The sequence below is a fragment of the Oreochromis niloticus genome, linkage group LG10 (assembly GCF_001858045.2).
Source record: "Oreochromis niloticus isolate F11D_XX linkage group LG10, O_niloticus_UMD_NMBU, whole genome shotgun sequence".
In the NCBI taxonomy this organism is placed as follows: domain Eukaryota; kingdom Metazoa; phylum Chordata; class Actinopteri; order Cichliformes; family Cichlidae; genus Oreochromis; species Oreochromis niloticus.
Window position 1 is genome coordinate 3906164 of NC_031975.2, and position 25176 is coordinate 3931339.

The 25176-nt window shown below is 40.0% G+C and overlaps 2 protein-coding genes across 7 annotated transcripts in view; both read right to left on the bottom strand.

Moving 5' to 3' along the window:
* The window catches only part of arhgap32b (Rho GTPase activating protein 32b), a 124086-nt gene extending 112514 nt beyond the window's left edge, over nt 1–11572 (bottom strand). For 5 of the 6 annotated variants that reach the window (XM_019363966.2, XM_019363963.2, XM_019363965.2 and 2 more), the window contains exon 1: nt 11054–11572. The gene's annotated coding sequence lies outside the window, so the exon portion shown is untranslated. The remainder of the gene's footprint in view (nt 1–11053) is intronic. The other variant, XM_019363962.2, reaches the window with a different exon arrangement.
* A 4980-nt stretch (nt 11573–16552) lies between these two features.
* On the bottom strand, nt 16553–24816 carry vps26bl (vacuolar protein sorting 26 homolog B, like). Its single transcript, XM_003449822.5, has 6 exons — nt 24428–24816; nt 21739–21895; nt 20049–20213; nt 19786–19961; nt 19547–19689; nt 16553–19017 (listed from the first exon to the last, which is right to left on the bottom strand). The coding sequence occupies exons 1-6, from the start codon at nt 24648–24650 to the stop codon at nt 18880–18882; spliced, it is 1002 nt and encodes a 333-aa protein (XP_003449870.1). The 5' UTR covers nt 24651–24816; the 3' UTR covers nt 16553–18879.
* Nucleotides 24817–25176: the final 360 nt, after the last annotated feature.

Below are 25176 nucleotides of genomic sequence, written 5' to 3' on the forward strand. Positions count from 1 at the left end.
GTTCATGTTGAGATGTTGAACCTTGGTATCTTTAGGGGAAATATATTCAGAGCTCTGGAAAACGACTAAAGTCTGTTGTGGTCGTTTTTTTCTGTCATCTGGTCACCTTTATGTTAACCATCGACTGCTACAGTAACTAATACTACATGTTATCATTTTTATGCATAAAGATCTTCAACTATAACTACCAGAGTTACATATGGCAGTGTTGTTTAATGTTTGTGTAACTCTTTATTTGTTGGTAGATTATAATGTATATTTTACCTTTTTATAATGAAGAAAATAATCCAAATTCTTTGTAACACTAATAAAAAACACCCTAAAATCTAATCGTAAGTCCTTATTTTGACAAATGTTACTAATAATTAGAAAAGTTATTATGATAATTAACATGCCACCTTCACCCCCAACCTCGGTAAGTACAATGTTAATCATTATTTCTTTCCCTCCATTAGCCTAACCACATGATTGTTATTTCAACCATCAAGACACAAGTCTTCCATTAAAAACAAACCCTGACATTTTTAATCCCAGGATCTCAGAGTCCGGTCACTGTAAGTGCTTAGCAACTTGTTGCCTACAAGGGCAACAAGGAAGGAATGTGTCTCTTTAATTTCACCTCTTCTACTCCAGCAATCATAGCAGACTAAACCTTTAAACAGCACAGTTGAACAGCCTTAAAGACTCATCAGTTTTTAGAGCTCTTACCTTACAGCTAATATAAAGTTATTTTTCTGCTTTTAACTTCCCCCAGCACGTCTAATGGCACTGAAAGATCTTAGGGGATAGGCTCAACCGTCCTATGAACTTTAGGGATCTTAATTACTATATTATCACAGTTGGAAACTGTTGTAATTTGGTGCTGTGTAAATAAGACCGAATAGAACTGAGTGACAACGGTGCACACTTGACAGTGGCTCATCAAAGAATCGTCGCCCTGATGAAATTCACACCCTGTCTGGTTTCACAGCAGTGCACACCTGACCAGTCGAGGGTGGGGTTGTTGAATTGTTTTACAAAGTTAGCGTACAGCTGAGCTCTCAATGAAATGCTTCACCTCTGACAACACGGCAGAATTAGAATAGCAAGTAACAAACGTGCCCTCCACGCTGAATAAAATCACCAAACCCACCAAACTACTGACAGCTAATTTTTGTTAGCTGTCAGCAGTTATAGAGCTAGGGCTGAACATGTTCTTGTAGTTATAATGTATTGTGAAAACTCAAAGGGTGGATTTGAAGTTATACAACTCCAGATATGTCAGAAACTTTCTGTGAAAGGTCTTGTTCTGCTCCCGTTAATGAGATGTCAGACAGTGACAAAGGTTTTACATTCACACCACCATGCTTTTTGCACGATCTGCCAGTAAAGTAGACAAAATAGAAAGCAGAGCCGTGCACAGCAGCTGCACACAGACAGTATGAAGACTTAAAATTACTGTGCCGACGTATTAAAGTGACCGTGAAACAAACTTTCATTTTTCCTAAAAACTTTTATATTAACATGCAAAAGGATATTTTTCATTTATCCAGCATTATTTTCTCTGAATTTTATCTATTCTTTCATTTATTGTGGTTGAGTAAGACGTTTTTACTCACTTGTAACACATTGGTAAATTATTATTAAACTTCTTACAGTTTATGCATCAGAAAATGTTCAATAAACAACATTTTATAGTTTTGAGAGATATTTGCAGCCTGGAATTAAAACAAACACTCTTAATATCACTAAGTCTTGCTGTTTGTTTCGATTGCATCGTTGCCTGGCTGTTTTTGTGCTTTTACCATACTGCATCATTATTATAGAGCTCATCAAATGTCTAACCTAAAAACAGAGAACTGGTTTCTTTCATCCAATCAAAAGTTAGTAGTCCAAGTATTTATCAGGACTCCTTGTTTATACGTATGAAGTACTGACCGGAGTGCTGTGACACATGACCTTAAAAGTTAGGGGGAGGTTGATTGTAAGGTCTGAGGTTACCTCTGCTGAACTCTGGTTATGATCCAGACTTCAGTATGAACAAAACAAGAAGAGCCGAGCACGTATAGACACGAGGCTATGATATGACAAAGAAACTGGAATGTGACACGAAAAACTGCAGTTATATTTAAAGTTCATTCCTCGAAATAGAAGGTGATTAAAACATAGAAAAAAAATAGTTTAATGCAGGAACAATCTTCCTCACCTTGAATATGCGAAAACATAAGCTTAGAGAAACTATTCAAGATGAAGTTATTCTTGGCTGCTAGTCAAGAATAACATTTATTAGTTACAATGTATCTGACACAATGGGTGGCACTCTGGGTACAGACAAGACGTGTGTAGATACACTACGATCATTATATATAGAAATTGTATAACATTGTTCCCGAGCTCAGTTTTTTGCTGCAATCTTTCCTTCAAGGGTAATTCAGAAATAGCAGATACAGGTTTTTATCTGCTCACAGAACAATGAGGCTAAACATTTATGTGGCACTGCACTCTCAGCAACACCTTTCCTCAGCAACTGACACCAACTGCTGACAGAAAAATATCCGAGTCAAATCGCTGACAGCTTCCAGTGCTTCCCAGAACGATCTGCTGAGTTTCTACACTTTTCCTAAGACGGTTGCTTCACACAACTGGTAGCCAACAAACTCCTGAATGAGAACTTTAGTTTGCAGATCCGATCTCATTATCCTCTGCTGAGCCATTGTGGAAACACCCTGGCAACTTGCTAATCAGCGCCTGTGTCAATGCCAGGATTGTTTACGGGGGAATGGAATCTCCTCTGGGAATGTCACAGCATCCTCAGAGGACTGCGAGTGTGCAGTGAGCTTGGAGCAAGATGCTTTATCCACACTAAGAACGAGAGAGCCAGCGGCCCCGTGTATTTGTGGGACAGGGCCTAAGGACAGCAGTGTATGCATACTGCATCATTAATGAACATACAGAAAGGAATAATAATGGACACAGCCCCGCACAGTGCGTCAGTATCTGTGCCTGGGGTCAGAGGCCACGTCTGGCTTTGTGTTTGTGCGTGGCTGTCGAGGACTGAGACAAACAAGGAGACCTTTCAGGGTGGAGGAGGTTTCACGTACACGGGAAGACAACAAAAGAAAGCAGCTGGTTGCATAACAGGAGAACGAGGACAGTCAGTGTCCTTTGAGTTTTGGTTCATTTCTTTAATTATTGTGTCTCAAACCAGACAGCACTGTATACAGGTCGACTTTGTTTAAGCCTTGATCGTTTTAACACGCATTTACTGTTTGGATAAACTTCACATTGCTTTACCATTTCCTTTCTGTATACAATACGTGATGAAAACTTATCAAAATAAGATGTAGTTACTGTATTTTTCAGACCATATGGCACACTGGAGTATAAGGCACACTGTCGATGAACAGGTCTGTTTTCATACATAAGGCGCACCGGATTATAAAGCGCATTAAGCAAACAAAACAGTCAGATAAGTCAAACTTTACTCAACTCATTCTTCTGGCTTCCTCCACTTCCGTACCATTGATTCATTAATGTTGAATTCTCTGGCAGCTGCTCTATTCCCATGTTGTTGCAGTATATTAATGACTAACCTCGCATTGTGGATGGATTATCTCAGTAGTTCTCCTGACTGAAGTTTGGTCTGTTTACAGCATCCTGCCATACGATTGCATTTGTCTCTAACCATCGGGAAGTTAGCGTTCATCCTCCAGCTTCACTGTGTTTATTTTATGCTAACATAGCTGTGTCGCTAGCGATCACGTAGCACATCATTATATAGCAGCTAGCCCAACTTCAGTAACCCTACAAACGTCACTGCTGTTTAGTTTTCTGTCTTCATTTATGTTGGAAGTGATAGCAGAGCTGTACGTTTGAATTTTTTTCAGAAATCTCTCAGTCAGAACATGCTATATCATGTTTAGGTGGAAACTAGCGAGCTAACTTCCTGCTAACTGCTAACTCCGTTAAATTTAATAAACTCTGTTTTCATGGATGCCTGAATGTTAAACTTAATTGTTACACCTGGTTAGGGCTGCCACGATTAGTCGACTAGTCACGATTACGTCGACTATCAAAATCGTCAACGACCAATTTAATAGTCGACGTGTCGTTTGAAGCTTTGTACGATCACAAAAGACGCCAGAATAAGAAGTAGGATTTAAGAGTGTAATAACGGACTGAAACAGAAGATGGCAGCACTGCATGTACAAAGATGCCAGCTGCCGTTAAACCTTGAAGAAGAAGAAGAAGGAGCTGTGTCCCGAATTCATAGCGCGGCCCTGCTCAGTTTCCAACAATGGCGGCAGCTAGTTAGTTTTAATATTACTCTTTCTGGGTCACAAAATAAACGTTTTCAGGTGAGAATGTAGCTGTGTAAACTTCAAATATCTGCTCAGTTTATCAAGACACCACATATTTTCAAAAGCGCTCCGACGTTTTCGGAGACGTCTGTTACCCACCAGCTCGATAGCTAGCCGGGGTTCTAGGCTCATTAGAGCCCGTGAGAACACCGGACTCCCGGCAAATCGTTTTCAAACCCACCGCCGTCTTTCACTACTCAGGTTAAACATGATATATAAGTCACTTAGATATCTTAAAAATTTTATTGTTTGGCTTTTTTTAGTATTTTATTTGTTCCTGAGTAAATCGGTTTGGCTGAGATTAAAGTTATAGTTTTTACACAGCTGAATAAACGTCAAGCAGACAGCTGATTATCAGAAGTGTGAGATGCTCGAGAATATACTCCGGTGTCCTGTTATATTTTAGATAGCAAGGAGCAGACGGCTGAGTTTATTAAACTTCACCGAAACAATCTGCAGATTTCATTAAAATGTAATAAACTATCATCTTGTCTTTATTTTTAGTTAGCACATACCTTAAACACTTAAAGCTGTAAGCTAATGATAGTTATTTAAGAGCAGATGCATGCCGGTGCAATAAGCTGTATTTTTTTAAGTCCAATGGATGCATGATCTGATTAGTCGACTAATCGCAAAAATAATCGGTGACTAGTCAACTATCAAAATAATCATTTGTGGCAGCCCTACACCTGGTAAAGCAGCAACACTAATCATTTTATTAAAGATGAAAGAATTTAGACAGTTTTTTCCTCTCAGTGATGCTGCAGTGCTCGTTTGTTTTTGGGACCTGAAGGGGATGGAGTTTTGGACCCAGATTACTCCGCGAGGCTCCTGACTACGGTAGCTGTAATGCTCCGACAATCCATCAAGCGGTGCGGCTTCGTAGCTTACCAAAGTCGTACTAAAACATTTTTGACAGATTCTTGAGCGTCGTGTACCAAATAAAATTGGTTCGAGGTCAGTAAGCACAACCAGAATTCAAACATAAGGCTTATAAGGAGGATTATAAGGCACACTGTCGATTTTTGAGAAAATTAAAGGATTTTAAGTGCGCCTTATAGTGCAGAAAATACGGTACATAAAAGACACTGAATTTATTTTTATTTACTCCTGATAGAACCTTCAAAAAAAATCATGATACAAGTGCTACGTCATAGTGCACAGCGCTATAGAGATTGACAGACCACGTGACTTTCGCGCATTGCATGCCGGGCACTGGTGGCAAACCAATCAAAGCAATGCATCAAACGCAAGCATTTGCAGCACCGCAAAACGTTCATTCTCCGGTTCCAATACCTTCTTGCTTTTTCTTTGCCCCCCAAAAAAGGTATGTACAAAAACGAAGGAGAACAATGCCAGTCCGTACAAAGACAGACTTGATGAAAAGTCAAAGAAAAGATACGAGGAAAAAATCAAAGGAGTGAAAGGGTCAGACCCATACAAGCACACAGAGTGGACAAAAGACGTTAGCCTGCTGCCCAACTTTCACCACGCTCATATTTATAATTATACGGTTCTTGGAGTGAGTGCATACACTCATGAAGTTTAGTAACTTCAGGTCACTGCAACAAGCCCAGGTACAGTTTACCGACGGATAGGTACAGGACCTTGAAATGCACCGTGTAGAACGAAAGACCATCGTACGAACAAAGGTAAGTTTACCAGTCTCACAAATTGTCTTCATAAATACACATTCGTTAACCGTTTATTAATAGGACCTTTGAGCTCAACGGTAATTAATTAGTAGTGGAAATAATTTCTGGTATGCATTACAGAAATGTAGCAGTGACAATAATATTGTATGCTGTAATCGTACTGGACAATTAGTGATACAAAAAAACTGTTTTATCCTGTGAATAAAAGTATATGTTTTTGTCAATGTACCGTGGTAATAACAGAAGCGAAACGCAATATTCTGTCAGGACAATTCACTATTTATGCACAATAAACAAAGGAGCATAGCGCAACCATTTCTGTTCAGCGCCAGATTTGCTTGTAACCTATATCACCAATTATGTTATGATAAATTACGTAATAACTACAACAAAACACTTACCTTTGTGGAAATGCTTGGAGCAGACTAACATGTGAGCTGGAGTGTTCTGGGACGTTATATTTGGTCTTCGAATGGCTGCAATCCAGGCCATCCGTCGGCTCTTTGTTACTTCGGAAACATGGCTTGAACAATTTCTCTTCAACGACGTAATCCGATAAAAACCGATCTCTTTACCCGTCGGCTTCCCGTGGCTGTCATGCGACCGGCTATTGCCGTTAATAATACAACAGCTTCTTGCCATTTTTTGTGTTTCTTTTTATCGCTGTGTAACTGATTTCAATTGAAAGCCTGCGTGCGCTAGTACCTCTTGCCACGAGTTCCCAGAATCCTTTGCGGTTTTACCCCTGAATGACGTCACATTTTCAATCTCTATAAGAATGTGATTGAAGATATTTGGGACAGTCTGACAATTCACCTGTAAAATGTCTGGTACAGCTATCTCACCCACCATGATACCTGGTGTGATATAACCGAGTGCTTCACCAACCAATACGCAGTAAACAAAAAAAAGATGACGGCACAGTTTCATTAAGATCTTATTTAAAACAGAAACTCACAGAAACACAACAGTTCCAAGTCATGTTTGGTTTGGAGAGCAATTACTTATCTAGTATTTCATCTTGGTCATGTGAACAGTCTTGTTATAAAAAAAAAAAAATGACACAAAGCCAAAACAGTTCTAAAGCCTGACATTTCACCATTTCACAAAGGACTAATCCAATCCCTCCTCATCCTTATACGGCCTGATAAAAAGCTTAGGAATTCATCAACAAACAACTCCCTGTGACACCAAAATGAAATGAGACAGTTTGCAGTAATAACCAAGAAAAATGCCTCCCAGAGTGGAAAAGCTTTACTTGAAGAGGGTTACACAGAAATAACTGTGGTATATTCCAGAAGCCTATAGATAGCTTTGCCTGACTAAAACCTAAGAGTCATGTGATGAGTAATATATGATCTCTCCCTTTCTTGGGGGTATGTCTGTAGAAATTCTCATCAGCTTGAATCTGGCTTTAATCCTCTCAGCTATGAACACAATACTTATTCAAACTACAATAATAACATTGCTGTATAGGAATCCTGTTCCAAATCTCAATATCACAGCTATCATTACAAAACTGAAGTAAAACAATTCATTGCATAGAGCAAAAACCAAATCTTTAACCCTGCTCCCCTAAATGATGACATGATTTATGGTGATTATCCCACTTCTGCCGTGTCATAATGACCCTATGACATGAAAACTGTGCATCCATCCATGCTTTTTGACAGCTGCACTTTATTGCAAAAGAATGACACCAGACTCATTGCATGGTGAGTTTTGCATACCCAAGTTACAAGCAAGCCTCTGTCCACTCTATTTCCACACTGTGCGTACACTTCAGCCAATCGCTACTGGATATTAAAACTGTTGTCTTAATGCTGAATATCTGTGCAGGCTCACTTTTTTAACCCTCGCTAAACTGATCCAGAACTATTCTATAAAACCGGACTCAAAATGTTAATTTCCAGCTCCATATTTTTATTCTTTAGCTCTAGTAGAGTAGTTTTTGCACAGTCACAGCTCAATAATTATAACATTTATCTTTTAAAGGGTGCAGCAAACAAAAACAACACCGCTTCCTACTGGGTTCAGTTAACGACAGTCCTGTGACGTGATGAAAGAAGAAACTGATGCAGTGTTGTCTTTTTTGTTGTCAGTTTTAAATAAATAAAATAGAAGTACAAAAAAAATCTATACTAAACTTCTTTAGTTATGGTCCACTTATGCCACAAGGCAAAGGGATAGATAAGTCTTTTTTAAAAAGCCACAAGAAGAGCAGTGCTGTCTCAATGAAAGGGCAGCGAGAGTCATATTTGGATCAGATGTGCGACTTGACCACAAAACCGAAGTACGACACAGCTATTCAGCCATCTCTCTACACTTTGTTCTGCTGGAAAAGAGCTGGCTGAGGGAAAGGTTCATGACCAGGGAGTTCGTAACGAGTCGGTTACTTTAATCAGGCAACTTATCTTTCTGGCCTGGTGTCTTTTACAATAATACAATTTGTGATGTCACTGTCTGTTCATTTTTTGTCATATGGAGAAAGAGTGTGGGACATTAAAATCTTGCGTTTTGCAGATGAACGGTTAAATATACACTGTTGATGATCGCAACACTACAAATGATTAAAAAAAATGATTTTTAGTATTACTGCCATCATGGAAACATCCTTTTCATAGTGTTTGCAGTGAATGCTTCTCTGCTTCTTCGTTGGACTTTAAATAGCTAAAAAATTTCTCCACACTGAAAAATTTCTTAGACCCGTCATTTCATCAACGTCCTCGGGTTTTTGAGCCTTTAACTGTGTCCAGTTCGTGTTTGGTAACACTGTTGCTTAAGTTTTCATTAACATTTCCTCCTCCTAATATTCTGATGTGTACAGCTGCAGCAGCCAAACATCAGCACATGTACTGCTGCTAGGTGATGTGCCAAAAACTGATTTCCAGTATTTATCAAACAAACCAAAAAAATGATTTTTTGCATTTAAACTGTTGTAAATTACTTGTTGGCCTATAATCTGTCACACGTAACTCATTTTGAGCCAGCAAGAACATTTCTGTTAGAATCGGCAATCATTTTTCAGCCAAGTGACTTTTATATATCCTTCAATTGTCCAGGTAAAACTGGTCACTGAAATTCAAATATGTTTTAGGAGGACAGGATATTTTAGGAGGCCAGAACTGGACTGATAATGTAGAACACAGAGCAGGTGCAATAACGCAGAGTCATAAGGATACTTGCACAACAGGGCAATTCTTTAATGTAAAAATACATGCCCCTCATAAATCCAGTTCACTACACCCCAAGTATCAATAACCAAAAATATTCTATATTTAAAAAAGAAAAACAACTACAGCTGCTACTCCTACACTCTGCATCAACCTAACTAACATGTCTAACTCTGTTCTAACCAACTGACTGTCTGGATGCAGCGCCATTCTCATCATCACGGGTCTTTTCTATTCTTAGAAGTTGTTCCCAACAGTTAACATTATTTTATCACAGTCCCACTACTGTCGCCAAGTGCTTGCTTATAGAGGGTCACCTGGTTGTTGTCATTTTCGTTGTATTATTGTAGGGTCTTTACATTACTAGATTTTTAAAAATGAATTGAACTGAACATGTATATAATAAAGAAAAAGGTTAGTCAACCTTACAATGGGTTTATTTGGTCAGTTGCTCCTGCAGTAAAAGGAAATTGACTGCAGCAGAGGGTAAAGTTGCAAAAAATGTAACGAGCCAACGTGAGACAAGCGGGGTTATTTCTTGATATAAAAGATACTGAACTAGAGCAAAGGGTTAGACCAGAAAAGACATCAAGCACCGACATACTGGGAATGCTAGTAGTCCCCGAAATGTAGATAAGAACTCAGTGTTTGCTCTCATAAATACACACAGAGAGGGGAAAAAATGGAACTGCTGCAGTCATGTTTTCTCGCTGCACTGAACCGTGACCCTGACAGCAAAATACTTAACAAACCATAGCTTGTAAACTGTTCCAGCCCAATCACGGTGCAGGCTCAAACGTGATAGGTTTCACAGGCATGCTGCTCCCACTAATCATCCATGCAAACTGAGAAATGTTGCACAAGGGAGACAATTACAAAACAAAATCTTCCCCAGAAACTTAACTCCAAATGCCCTTCAGCAAGGCATTTAGTTCCTGAATCTGGCAGCGATGTACAGCTGTGATGAATGGGATGATGTTATGTGTACAGCCCTCTGTGTTTTAAGTTGGTTTGCCTGGTTAAAAAAAAAAAAGGAGTGAAGGCTTCAATACATGTCTGATTACACTGTAATCTAATACAAGGCATGAAGCATCAGAAGACCATGGGAACTGTGGATCAAATAACATGTGAGGGAATAGGGAGCTTTCAGACACTCCCATATGGATGACATCTAATTTAAGATTCAACATTTGAAACGAAATCATTTTAAAAGAGAATACCAAATGCAGAGAAATAGGGCCAACCCCTTTTACTGATAGAAGCAGTGCATTTGTAAGGGCAATAAAACACCCAAAAAGAGATTACAATGAACTGCAGAATTTGTACGGTAGTAAACGTGAAATATCAGATATATCTATATATAAAAAAGAGAGTTTAATGTTAGCATACACAAACAGAAATGAATTGTATCCCATGAGAGCACGACACAGGCTCCAGGTGAATGCGGCATCACCTGGTTCAGAAAATGCCACACAGTCTGTGTTTAATCCAACTCTCATACCGATGAAAGTGATTAACCAGACTCTCTTTTTAAGTTCGGAAATTGTAGAGCCGAACAGAACAAAATATCACAAATATACCCGAAATTCTCTGGTTCTTAACATCCTGACAGTGGAGCACACAATTAAAGCAAAGCGCTGTTAAACTGCCCCTTTTTCCAACCAGATTTTCAATATAATTTGCACAACTAGGGGGACTAAGCAACTCCACGCAAGCCTCGATTAGCTGGCGAGACATTATTCGCGCTGTGCCCGAATCCCCCCTTCAGACACCACCATCACCACCGTCTCATCAGCACTGCGGCTCTAAATAACGTTATCTAGAGGGGCAAAAAAGCGAGTAAAGCACGCAGTGCGAGCATGTAGCATGAATGTGCTAAAAGTACCTGCGTTTTGTGGTTGTGGTCTGCGGTCCCTGACCACCGCTGACTGGCTGGCGAGGGGAGCTTAGCTCTTGCCGTCTACGTCTGGAGCTTCACCGCTGTTAAATTCCCTCCTCATCGCAGCTTAACCGGACACACTCATACACGTCAGACACTAAGTATTTGGAGGATATCATTGAGCGAGTCCCCGGCCTCGAGGAGAGCGCGCCAGTGGTCGTGTTCACAGTTAGTTGGGTTAACACTAAACAAAAAAAGACTCCCCCGGGACAGCAAGGCGCACGAGCAGCCCTTTCAGTCTGTCACTTACTGTTTCTCCTCTGGAGGGAAAAAATCAACACCGCTATCTTCCTCGCAATTTTCATTCCCGCTGGGAGCCCGAGTATGGTCAATTCCCCATTCCCTCCAGTCACAGGACGATATTTCCAGAAGAAAACTTGTACAAAAAGAAACCCTCTCCTCCGCGTGCACACCTCGGAGTGGAGTGATACTGACTGGAGCGGAGGAGCGGCGCTTTCGCTGTGCTGCGTTCACCGGCTGTCGGAAATGTCCAACCCCAAAGCATGGGAAAATAGGACACGGGATTCGCCGTCATACTCCGCGATGGTGTAAGGATGAGACTACAGCTTAGCTGAAAAGTGGCTCGCTGGTTGACCAAACCTGCAGCACCATATTAAAAGAATCGATATTCCAATATAAACCTCGTTCAGACTTATAAAATGCCACATAACCAGACACCAATACATTTATTTAATATTTCCAGAATGCTCCGTGTCTGTGTCTGAGTTAAATAAACAAAAGCCTGTCAGTGAGATGAATATTATCTTTGTGCTCGAATAAGCATCTTAACAAGTCAGACAGGGGTCACCGGTCGTGTTAGATAAATAGTATTGTTCCCAACTGTAATGGTCAACATCTATTGGTTCCCATGTGCCAGTCTGATTCCATATTATGGCACCTAGAAGGCTCTAAAAAAAAGGAGTCATACCCAAGTAACAGAGGAAGGCCACATAGATGTGGAAACATGCCCATAAGAGGAGACTTTTATTAGCTACAGAAAGCCGATTCAGCATCTACGTCTTTCTTTTATATTTGCCCGTACTCAAATACAACAATGCCTCAGTACTCTTGTCTTCTGTTACTCCAAAATCATGACAGAGAACTATATTTCACATTACTATTGAATCTTCTGTGATATATTTAATTTTCTCCGGTACACACAAACGCATAACAGAGAGTATAGAAAAGTATTTCATAACATGCAAATTTGTACCACAAGGTGGACTGCATGCACTGAGTCCATGTAACTGCCATTTAACCAGGCAAATCCTCAAGAACGTGTTCTTAATTACAGTGGTGGCAGGGGAAAAGACAAAACCTCTCGAGGAAATATGGGTGGAGAAAATTCTACATTTTAAAGAAGAGCTGCATATATCTGAAAACGTTTCAGCTAATGAAACACTGCCTCCAGTTATGAAGCTCTTAGTTAACACTTTCAGAGGATGATCATTAGTTCTGAAAATTATTAATACGAGCCTTTCTTCCAGAGGTCCTGCTGGAGGTTTCTTCCTGTTGAAAGGGAGTTTTTCCTTCCAGCTGTTACCAAGTGCTTGCTCGTAGGGGGGTCTCTGATTGATTGGTGGGGTTTTTCTATGAAGCACTTTTAGGCGACTGTCGTTATGATTCAGCACTATAGAAATAAAATTGAATGCAATAGAAAGAAAAGAGTGGCACGCTTTGTAAAACGCACAAAGTGTCAAATGTCTTTCATGAATCTTCCTGAAACACATATTCTATTGAAGTCCAAGGATTTATAAATTACAATTAAAATAACTGATCCTTTATATGAGCAAGTGATACAAACACATTTTCTGAGGTCATTGTCCCAATCTAAAAACACAAAGGCAGCTTGTTCTCACAGAGGACTGTGATTGTGAGGAATGTGAAATGTGAAAACAACACAACAGAAACCCTCACTGCATTATATTCATAATATGTTGGGTTGCTACCGCCCTGATTTTACTTTACATAAATACAGACATTTCTACCATAGCCACCTGCAGAAAAGGCCCAGACTGGTGAATAAAAAAATTAAAGAGAATACAGGAAGGTGCCTGATACCGCAAATAAATGGAAATGCAATGATCACACTTTTTGAATGGTCATTCAGCACTTTGACTACTCACATGGGTGGGCAGCTTTTAACACTGCTCACTATTTTTTCCACAGTTGCTCAGCGTGTGGTTTGTTCAGCCATGATGCAAAAGCAGGAAGTGCAGATGATCACATTGAACAGTTTAACTCAAGAGAGCTCAGAGAAAGAGAAAGGTCTTGTGTAACAGATGTACAAAATGAGATGAATTCGGGCTGTTTCAGGCACACACACACTAACAGTATAGATATTGTGACAAGGAAGTGTGATCTTCTGAGAGTACTTTGCTTCCCAGCAGAAGAGAATTCAGAAACTGGCTACACTAAAAGTTGCTTTTGACCAGTGTTTCACCAAAGCATCCAGTCACTCACACATCAAAATGCCTGTCTTGGAACATCCACTGACATAAAGGAAGTTAGTCATATTTGGTGTCAGTGGTTCGGCACATTTCATCTCCTGTGTGGGTCTAGTAGGAAAGATTTACTTGTTTTTAATCTCTGTCTCTCTTCCACAGCATGTCTTTATCCTGTCTTCTTTCTCTCACCCGAACCGGTCGCAGCAGATGGCCCCGCCCCTCCCTGAGCCTGGTCCTGTCGGAGGTTTCTTCCTGTTAAAAGGGAGTTTTTCCTTCCCACTGTCGCCAAAGTGCTTGCTCATAGGGGGTCATATGATTGTTGGGTTTTTCTCTGTATGTATTATTGTAGAGTCTACCTTAGAATATAAAGCGCCCTGAAGCAACTGTTGTGACTTCAAGCTGTATAAATAAAACTGAATTGAATTGAATTTACAGGCATGGGATAAGTAGTTTAAACACTAAACTTCAGCTGTACTTGTGAAGAACAGTTAGGCAGGCTGACAAATCAGGCCTATTTCCAGTGGAAAGATGGAGGACCATTATAAAAATGTTGTCACTGCAGGGAGCTACTAAAAGAGGATCAAAGTAACGAAGACGGAACCTAAACCTGTAAACCCAGTCTCACCTCCTTGCTCTCGACAGATGATCCCAGGCCAGTTTTAGTTCACTTTCCACCTGGCAGGCTTCGATGACAGACTGTCTCAGCCTGAGGATAAAAGCCAAACACCTTCCTGTCAGTTCTGTCAACCCGAAGAAACGTCCAGCAGTGAAGCAAATGACCTGAAGCCACTAGCCAAACAGCAGTCTGGACAAGGACTCCAGCGCATCCACATTCGTGACTCCAGTCTCTGTAGCACAAGATGTACTGACTTTGCATACATTACACAGATGACTCACACATTTTGTGGAGCATTTTAAAATGATCATGCATAGAAAGCTTTTACTGACTTGGCCATTAGGTGCACAACAAACCTATCCACTCTCCCGAGGAGCACAGTGACATAGTTACAATGCACATGTGAAGTTTACACACATGTACAAATTGAGCCACTAATATGTTATAATGACAGAAGTCATGCCTTTCATTTCAGCACATGACATGTGTACCGTACATCTGAGAGCAAAACTGGAGAATGACTTGCACAGCTCCAGAATTCAAGGCCAAAACTACCCACACTCAGTGGCCCTTTATATATAATACAATGTGTTATATAAATAAAAATGCCATTAACAATGTGAAGGTATCTGAACCTGAATATAAAGGATGCAACTGAGCTGTATTTGAAATGTAAAAAATGATTTAAATCACTACATTGAAAAAGAACTGTGACTGAAACTACAGAACTATCTATATTATTAATAATAATGTTATTATTATCATCATCATTATAGTTATTCTTACATCACCATTTTTCGCAACTATCTGGCAAAAGCTGTTTATAGACACTAGTTTGGAATGTTGATTCTTGGAGGACGTTCACTGAGCTTTTACACTTTGTAGCGAATCACAGATATGATGCAAAACTGTTTTGTTTCATAGCTAAAGATTCTGGTTTTTGTAAAACATACTTCAAAAAAATAAAAACTCCTCAAGTTTTTACAATGGCCTAAATTATGTGAGCCATGGATTCACTATTGATTAATTGTATTCTTCATCAAGCTGGTTCCACTTTTGTCAAACAGCTGTTGAGAAAGCGGTTTCAACAGCTTTGCCAAAAGGAGCCCTGTCATAGAGCTTTGTTTTTCATTTCCAGAATTCATTTTCAGTCAGAGAGAGATCTGGACTGTTTGTCAGCCTCGTCACTGAGCTGATGTTCCTTATCCAGAGAAAAACTTTGACACTCTTTTCTCACCAGCACTTTCTTCTATACTTTAAGTGCTTTCTAACTAACATCCACACACACTCATACTCTGATGGATGCATCTGAGAGCAACTTGGGGTTTGGGGTATCTTGCCCAAGGACATTTGGCATGCAGACTGGGGGGAGCCAGGGATTGAACCACCAACCTGCTCTACCTGAGCTACAGCCTCAGGCTACTTATATCCAGAACTGGGAGTCATCTGTCTCATGAACATGGCTTCAAATCCTCATAATGTTCACACTTATTGAATATTCAATTATTCAGTAAGTGTAATAAGCCAGCATGAAGGTTTCTGTGACCCAAGAACCATCAGATCACAGGACCATTGCTCTGTATTCATTTAGTAAAATGTATTTCTTTAGCAGCAAAGTTTTCTTTTACATAGAACTCAGTTTTTCTGAATATGAAGAAGGTGCATTCATCATATAATACCATGCCAACAGATCGTTTTCCTCGGAAGCTCTTCAGCTGCTGTTAAACTTTCACTTAACATGATGAATGACTCATTTGAAAGTTTTGAGTTTTCTGAAGACTGCAGAAAATCTCAAGACATGAAAGTTTCTGCTTTATTTTTAAAGCAAAACCCGCATTCCAATCTTTCTTCTACAGTCAGGTCTTCAAAGATATTACAGAGGTAATGTCTTTGAAGACAAGTATAACGCTGCATTTTAGTACTCGAGGATAAGAAATTGTAATTTTAATGATACTGTTTTTTAATATAAGATGGAATTGAACCCCCTTGCATGCCCATGTTTAGAATCTGTCAAACTGCAAAGGCAGCACGAGGCCAGTGTTCGTTTATTAAGAACAGTCTTTAACTTATGTTTGTATTTCCCACCCAAGCATGGCACAAAAATCAGAACCAAACCCGATTCAATCCTGCCCCCTAGTGACGACACTGTTCCTACACAGTGGGAATTTCTTTAACTGGACTGCAGGACACTTTTTGGTCCCAACACACAACACAGAAATATCACACAGTCCAATGTTGATCATTTTTAAACTCCCAGGAAGAGAACAGTTTAAAAACAAAACTGTGAGTCACAGTAACTAAGAGATGTGTTCACCAGGACACGTCTCAGTCAGAGTAGAGATAATCTATTCACGTAAAAAAAAGTGGATCGAACACATGAGGCGTGTTTCTCAGTTATTTAATCCCTTTGATTTCAAAGAAAAATTGGAATATAAAATGATTAAAATCAACATTTATAAACAAGATAAAATATGACAGGAATATAAACAGAAGGTGGGGGCTGCATTTACATTGTGCATTTATATTGTACATTTCATTGTTTATTCCGGTTTTACTTTCTCGCTGTTGTCAGAATCTACCAGTACTGATAAAAAGTAGAATCACAGGCCATTCATGAAAAGAGCGGAGCATGAACTGTGTGCCATGCGAGGCAGAGAAATACTGCAGAGGAGCTCTTTGAGACTGATTGGGGTCAAGAGTGAGGCCAGAGAAGGGAAGGCTTGATTTCTTTTATCTATCAGGAGACCAGGAGGTGCTGGTCTGTTGCTCTTCTTGATACATGAAGGTGCTCAATTAATCTAAGAAACATTCAGATATTTTTATTTATTCATTTCCTTCAGCATAAAATTTGTGTTTATGAAAACATTAGAAACTTGCCAGCATGTTTCTGTCAATTTAAATGTCTTTGAAATCTCCCCACCTCTCAACTCTCTCCTGCACTTTAAGTTAAAGGTGACAAACCACTGTCCCTACAGTCGTATTTATCAGATATTACCAGAGCTTCAACAATTAACTGTTTTTTTCACCTCATTCAACTTCAGTACATGTGAATTAAAACATGTCCTGTTGGCTTAAAGCAACACAATTCAGGCCGCGAGTCTCAATATTTCAACAGTATCTAAACAGCTGTCTGGTGACAGCAATCAGATCACCAAAGCAAAACAGCAGCATGGCTAAAACCCGACCCTACTGCCTAGGACAGTATGAAACACACGGTACACAGTGATGCATTTTGGAAAGCTTGTTAAGCAGAAGGCTGAAGGACAAGAAGATCCAGGGGTTTGCTTCAAGTGCATCTCACTTTGTACTCATTAGTGTGCTCTCATAGTTTAGAAAAGCAAAGCAAATAATAGCACAAGAACTCCAATAAACTCTGCCTGACCTGCAGTTGAAAAGTAAAAGCAAAAGAACTTTTCAAAATTTCATTAAGTGCTTAATATAAAAGAGAGGCCTTCAGTTTACATTCACCACATCATCTAAACCTGCCTTTGTACTAAACCCATTTATTTACTAGTAGATAAACATGGGAGCGGAGGACATAGCAACTCACCGTGGCAACTGTTCTCTAGTATTGCAGACATTTTGGCACCAAACCCTTACAGGCACAAAGAAGCAGCCTCAGGAGTCTATACTGTGTTAACAGGCATCTATGTAAATAAGCGCAGGTGTAATACTGCCTTTATTAGATCTGAAGCGATGCCAACTTTCTCCTCTTGACTCAAGTAAGTTCGTAAACAGTGCTGAGAGCAGAAAAGAAAAGCACACAGTGCAAATGGCAGAAAGGTTTCAAACTATCAGTGACTGGCAGCTGTAACAAAGATGGAAGGGACACTAAACTCGAACCTACTGAAGCATCAAATGTGTTCAGTGCTGCCTGAAACAAACTGATTTGGGTTCAAATGAATACTCTGTACTCACGCCTGTTTCTGGAATGTATGAAAATAAGTCTCTTCCATTCCTTTCCATTATAGTTTTTTTTCAGACTGCTGTTTGGTTATCCTGGACTCATACTAGTTATGTAAAATTAAGTTTCAAAATGGAAATAAAAGCGTTTCTTTCCAGCAGAGGGCATGGCAGAAAAACCTTACATGAGTTCATGTTCAAATTTCACATTCTTGTGAGCACACACACACACGTGCCGTCACATTTATTGTTTAGCCACTCATCATTAACTTGTCGAATGGCTGCTGTATCAATCTTCCCACAAAGTAAGTAGTTTAAAGGAAAGACGGTGTCAGAAATACACCACCAGATGGCTGTGTGCCATGTATTCTACATTCACTCACACACACCTGCAAATGACATTAAGTGCATCTAATGGGTGAAGTTCACCCCACTGAGGTGTACAATAAATGCCAAGGCATCAATTAAGTACTTACAAGCCAATTTTGTGCAGTTTTGAGAGACAGAGAAGTTAGCTGACACCATCAGTCTTAGTGTGGTAAACTCGAACCAGCTGGTACGTCAAGGTTGTTCAAATGAAAACGCTGAGAATTGCTAACAAATACAGTCCGACTCTGGTTTATCCACTCACATACACACGCACGCGCACACACACACGCCTCACTCACTCAGCACACTACTCCAGCTGTGACAAACACTGCAGTGCATTCCGTCTCGATGCAAACGAGTGATTTTCACATTAAGAGTTCAGACTGACGTCCGTGCGCCGTCTCTGCTCGGATGCTCGCTGCAGCACGTGCTGGGTTTTAGCTGGTGTCTTCCTCGCTGTTATGGCCGCGGAACTTCTCTGGATTGGAGGTACCTTCAAAGCGCTGCGAGGCAATGGCGGCTTGATGAGACATACTCTTCCTCACAATGTCGCCTTTCCTCCACAGTGTGATCTCCTGAAACAATTAAAACAACATACCGGGTGGTGTGAGGGGATGTACTGTTGGTAAACTCTCAGATCTATAAAAGTTCAAAATATTAACAATTAACTAACTACAAAATATGATTGGACAGGAGCCCAGTCCTTGTACTGGATACACAAAACTGTACTGATTGATAACTGAGACTGTGTGTTTTCAGAAGTGCAGAACAGTGCATATAAATTTGTCAGCCCATGAAGTTGCTGCCTGCCTGTAACCCTCACTGAGATCGCCAAGGGTTCTTTTTCCTAACCACAGAAAGCCCGTCTAGAGACACAAATTCATTATAGATCTATAGTCCGATATTTCTAGAGTACACATTTTCCTTACCTTATGTCTAAAGTGGTCATATTCCTAGTTCCCATGACTAAACACAAAGTAGAGCTCCAAGAAAGACACAGTACTCGAAACTGCTTGAACCACAACAGCTGCAACATCATTAACAGTCCCCTGTGTGAGTGAGCAGATGAACTACAGATCTTGTGTGATCTCACTGTCTGTGTACCTGCTGTTTGAAATAGCGTCTTTCCTCTTCATCTATGAGGACCAGATTAAGGTAGTACCGCACAGAGAACTTCTTGTTAATGTCCCTCATTGTGGGGGTCAACTCATAGCCTGCCAGAAACAGCCTGATGGGGATGGACTCTCCTGTATCACAAGACAAAAGCAGGTTTAGTTTGCAACAAATGAGATCTGCTGCAACAAGCAGCAAAACCACAGACTGTAAAAGGCCTGTGACCTCACCTCTGACGGGGGCACCATCCATTATTTCATACTTTGCTATGGTGTCGTTCTCATGGTAGACGTTAGGGCCTGTGCCAGTTGTCTCCCGCTTGATGATGTCAATCTCCATATGTTTGATCTTAATCCTCACTAGGAGGAAGTAAATCTTTCCTACAATAACATCTTTTAGGTGATACCTGCAAGCAGATGATGGAATCTGTTAATATTCTCTCTTACTTTGATCATTTCAATTTCTCATTGCAAAGAAAAAAAGAAAATCATACTTGGACTTATTGTACTCAAACTCTATGTGTAGACAGTCCTCAATGCCAACTTCCATCTTGATGGAGGAGTTCAGCTCGGGGTAGGTGCTGAGTGTGTGAACCACAAGATCCAACTCTTTGCTGATGTCGTTGAGTCTCCGGCCCACTGTCGCCCTGAGAAAGTAGCTGGAAGCAAATGCAAAAACATTTGGATACAAGAGAAGAGCATGTCACTGACAGCCAGTAAGCAGCATGTGAGGTTGCACTGAGCAGTACACAGATTTTCATCTCTGTGTGCACAGCATGCCCCTCTTTAGATACACTGTTGCATGCTGCAGGTATTGCTGCAACAGAGAACACCAAAGTGTACAAGAAACATGCAAATTTTACAAGCGAAGGCAAACTAAGGAAGCAGTTTATCTGCATTTCAGATCATATTTTAAGTAGTTCTTTGTAACTGCCACTTAGTAAAACAAGCTGGGGTTGGACCAGAGATGCTTTTCTTTACCACCAACGTTGTTGAAGATGTAACAGCAAGTATTGTTATGGTTTTGAGGGGTTTTTTTTAACAATAAAGACGAGGTTTTGAGAGTGATAACAAACTGTTCTCGAGTCTAGGAAAAATCATTCTTTCTGTCCACATCGGTTCACTATCTCAGTTGTTTTTCTGCATATGAATTTTATATTTATAATTTTACATTCTATGACTGTGAAAAAAATACTGGGTAGAAAAGTTTGTCTTAGAAAGTTTGTTTCACATCCTAAAAATAATTAAATGTGTGCGATCATAGATCACAACAAATAGTCAACAACTCTGATCGTATGTCATGAAGTAATCTTACAAAGAAACTTCAAAGATATCTTTGAACCAGTTTGAAAACCTCACATGCAAATTTAATGGGAAAAAGAAGCCACTTGAGGATCTTCATGAGTTCACACTCTCTGTCAATTTCTTAGTCAGGTGCACCGCTTACTCAAATCATCTAGTTTCAAAACAGCAAGATAGTGATGATGAAAAAGCTCAACTAAAGACTTAAAAGTGGACGTTCCCGGTGCTTGAAAGTAGGGCTGGGTATCATCACTGATTTCTATAACTGATTCGATTCTGATTCACAAGGTCCTGATTTGATTTAATTCAATTCAATTTTGAATCAGATAGACAGAAATATTATTATTGTAATCATTTATCAGTACTGACACTTGTCAGACTTCATTAGAGGTGTGAGCATCACAGCAGATGCCTTTGTGTCAAAGTAACTGAGGATAAAACAGAAAAACATGAAGGAGATTTTCCTGGCCTGGCTTTTTATAGCAGATAAGAAAACCATGAATCAACATATACCTGATGCTGCTGAAGTGAAGCAAAGCAAAGTTACAGAGGTTTTATTAGAGACACAGCCAAGCGTTTTGTAATTTGGCATAATTTCAAAAAGCTTAAATTTTCTTCGGTAGTGAACAGAAGGCATTAGGCTCTCTTGACGGAGGGCATTTTTGAAAAAACAAAAAAACAAAGATGAGAAAATTGATAGCACTCTCACTCCTAAATATGAAGCAGGAAATTGACGATGTATAGCTTAGCATATACGAATGAAACACAAGGTAACACCTCAACTGCACAAAGGTTAAGGAATGTCCAGCGTTACAGCATGCCATCAAAAACATGGAACAAGCCACTAATGATTCCACTTGCAAAGGACAGAGCAGAACTTACCGTAACTTGACGTTCTGACCAGTGTATGATTCGTAGGGTTTCTCCACATGTGTGAACTCAAAGTCAAACGTCTGTGACTGTGTGAGCTCCCCTGGTCGAGCCAAGTCTTTCACCAGAGACACAAACTCGTGATGATTCCCCCTGTCATAGTACATTTCTGGAAACACAAATTAACAGTGTCACACATTGCCCATCGCTGAAGTCATTTTAAACTCTTTTATCTGAGGAACTGCAAAGACAATTGTGTACTGACAGTCCTCACAGTGACCACTTCTCCCACTGCCACTGTGCTGACACACTGACTACATGGTGCAAGCTGAATTTCAGCAGTGAAACGACTGATCAGATCTGGGACAGAAATGAATTTACATACTTTATAATTATTACTGTTTGCTTTCCATGTCCTATCTGCTCACAACTATTTCAAAATCAACTGAGACACTTTAACATGCAAATGAAAAATGCTAATCATTTTAACCAACTGAAAAAAAGACTGACAGCATTATGTTGAAACTGAGCAACGCTGTTATTTGAAAAAATGTATTTTAAGTTTGTTTTTAGCGTGAGTAGCACATTTGAAACAGTTAGTGCAGGGCTGTGTTTGTTGCATCACTTCCTCTTTTAACAACTGTATAGGTTTGGGAACTAAGGAGCGTGAATGCTGTAGGCCAAAATGCTTTCTTATTCTTGCTTGTTAAAGCATTGCAGCTGCTTAAAAGTGCAGGGCACTGTTTGTCATGTTCATGTTTCAGAATGTGTTTGAAGTTTCCAACAGGTGACAGGTTTGTACTGCGGGCAGGCTAGTTTAGCACCCAGATTCTTTTAATGCACAATTAGGAGTTGTGATCTGTGGATTATGATTTGGCTCAGTTTTGCTTAAATAATGCAGACATTACCTAAAGAAACAAAAAATACAGCAGTGTATTCCGGTCCTAAACCCCTCTCTCTCCCTCTCTCTCTCTCTCTCTCCATATATATATATATATACATATATATATATATATTTTTACACTGCATGTTTCTAGAGTGCCACAAACAACAACCAGCTTGGATAGAGTGTAAACAAACAAATATGTAACTATATATAAGAAAAGAAAGTAAAAAAAAATCATCCAGTGTAAGATTGGATATTTGCAGTGTTGAAACTACAATGTGCAGAACCATGGAATACAACACTTACTTCACCCCACTGTGTTTTACCCGGTTATTTTATACCGGTTGTAAACGGGAACCACCTGTGTAAAATAATCATTACAAAGGCTGTGGCAGCATAAACCCTTCTTTAAACATTAAAATGCAACTGCTGGGATTTGCTAAAGAGGCAAGGTGTCAGTTTTGTAACTGAAAGTTGTGGACAGGGGTATTTTTGCAGCTGGCCCTATGGCATATATAATTTCAGGAGGCGAATATTAACATTTGCAGCCTGTAATTTACTAAAAATGACATTAAATCTAACACTGAAGAACTATGCCTCTTCTGGTTGTGATAGATTCTTAGATGAGGTTTATTTGGAATAAGAGAGAGGAAGAAAAAAATGCATAATTGGCACATTGGGTGAAGGGCTTAGAGCGGTGACTGCAAAGCCAAACTTTGGCTGTCCTAAACTCTTCACTGATTTCCTATGCTGAATGTTTAGAGGTGAGCCCTACATCATACTCTCCTTCGCTGGGTCTGCTGTTTTTTTAGCTGCTAATTTGTGGTACTTAGCATTAATGTGGTGATTGCTGAAGTGAACTGGCTGGGCTTTTGTATATAAATATAGCCTAGTTAGTAGACCATTCTGCGACTGCAGCATCACAGTAATTTGTCCCAGTTAGTAAATCTGTCCCATAACCAACAAAATTAAATTACTAACTCCTTCCCTCCTCCTTGTTTCAGATTTCTGTGAGCAAAGTAAAATTCCTTCTGTCCATTACTTATCCCAGCTGATCCAAGAACAAATACAATACAAAACAATACAACAGACTAATGCAAACTGAGTTGTACAGAACTAAATTCATTTTAGGAGGTTATGGTATGAAATGTAATAGACACTTAATAATAACAATTCCGTGTTGTTGTGTGGTGTTTTTTTTTTTTTTTGTCAAGACCAGTCTGACGGCCTCCGACTATGAATTATGGGATGGCACTGATCACAGCGTTTATCATGGCCGCCACAGAGATACTTCCAGGTCACTTAAACGGTAACATCTGATAAACGCTGTTTTAAACACACGGACACGACACCATCAGAATCGCCTTTAAGGAGTTTCCTTGAAACTCTCAGCTCGCAGGCTGCCATCTTTGATTCGATTAAACACGAGTAAAAGTGACAATCACCTAATACTTCAGTTCTTACTTACATGTGATAATCTAGGCACCGAAAGTGCGAGTTAACAAAAAGTGTATGTTACAGAAGATGTTTAAAAGAAGGGCCAAAGGTCACTGAGACAGCTCTCCAATGGCTGAGAGTCAGCTGACGTCGCTCGCGCCCACATCTGTCACGAGACCCGACACTTCAAATAGACACTTGTTACTGTACGGCCGAACTTTAAATGCTTTTCTTGTCACTTTTTGCACATTAAAGGCGTAAAATACACCATGCTGATAGTCGTCAGTACATGTAGCTAGCTACCCAGCATTTCCTGTAATACTTTGGCTACTTCTGTCGGGGGGCTGAATGTGGAATTCAGGCCTAGCAGCTGCTCACCTATCTGGCCGATAAACTCGATTTTGATGCCATTATGCTCCAGCCGCTTTCCCGGGTATTTGAGTGTAACGTTGACTTTTCCGGACACAGTTTCCCCGTCGTAGAAAAGGAAATATTTGTCTTTCCTGCCGTCTTCGCTTCTGTGCTCAGCTTTTTTTCTCGTTTCGGCGTCATTCAGAACTATATCTATGTCCGCACTCTGACCAAAACCAAAAAAGCTCATTGCTGCTCGTTAGTCAAGCGAAGCTCTGTGACCGGATCCCACTGGAAATGCGCTGTCTTCCTGATGAAAGAACACACTGTAGTTTGTTCTCGGTTTGCCGCGAGGAGTCCAGCGCGAGCTGCTTCCCAGATTATTGCATATTTTGAGTTACAACCGCCTGACTACGCATGCGTCTACAGTCACGTGAAGGAAATCTGTATTCTTTGTAGTTTGTTTCGTTTCTCTGTTCATTATTTTTTTTTACAAACTATACTCTTGGTGCTAAAATAAAAATTAATAACGAGCAATATTTCGCTGAATGCGAACATTTTAAACAATGGTAACCCTCCCCTTCACCCCACCTCTGCACTTTTCAGGCGCAGTATCAACAGGCGGAAGAAGCCACAACTCCTGGCCTTCGTGAGTTGGTACTGCCCCGAGTGAAGTCTTACAGGTGTTGGAATTTCCAATTTAAACACAATTTAATGGCCTTCAATTATTGATTGACCAAGATGTTCTTTTGAAGGCTGAGCCTGTCCCAGCTACA

Bases quoted from the DNA above. Each gene is read 5' to 3' on its own strand.
- vps26bl (XM_003449822.5), bottom strand. From the start codon at position 24,650: ATGAGCTTTTTTGGTTTTGGTCAGAGTGCGGACATAGATATAGTTCTG. The intron at 20,214-21,738 runs GTAAGTTCTGCT...ATTTGCTTCCAG, and splicing joins GGTCAGAACGTCAAGTTACG to CTACTTTCTCAGGGCGACAG. The intron at 19,690-19,785 runs GTGAGGTCACAG...CTTGTGATACAG, and splicing joins GGATGGTGCCCCCGTCAGAG to GAGAGTCCATCCCCATCAGG.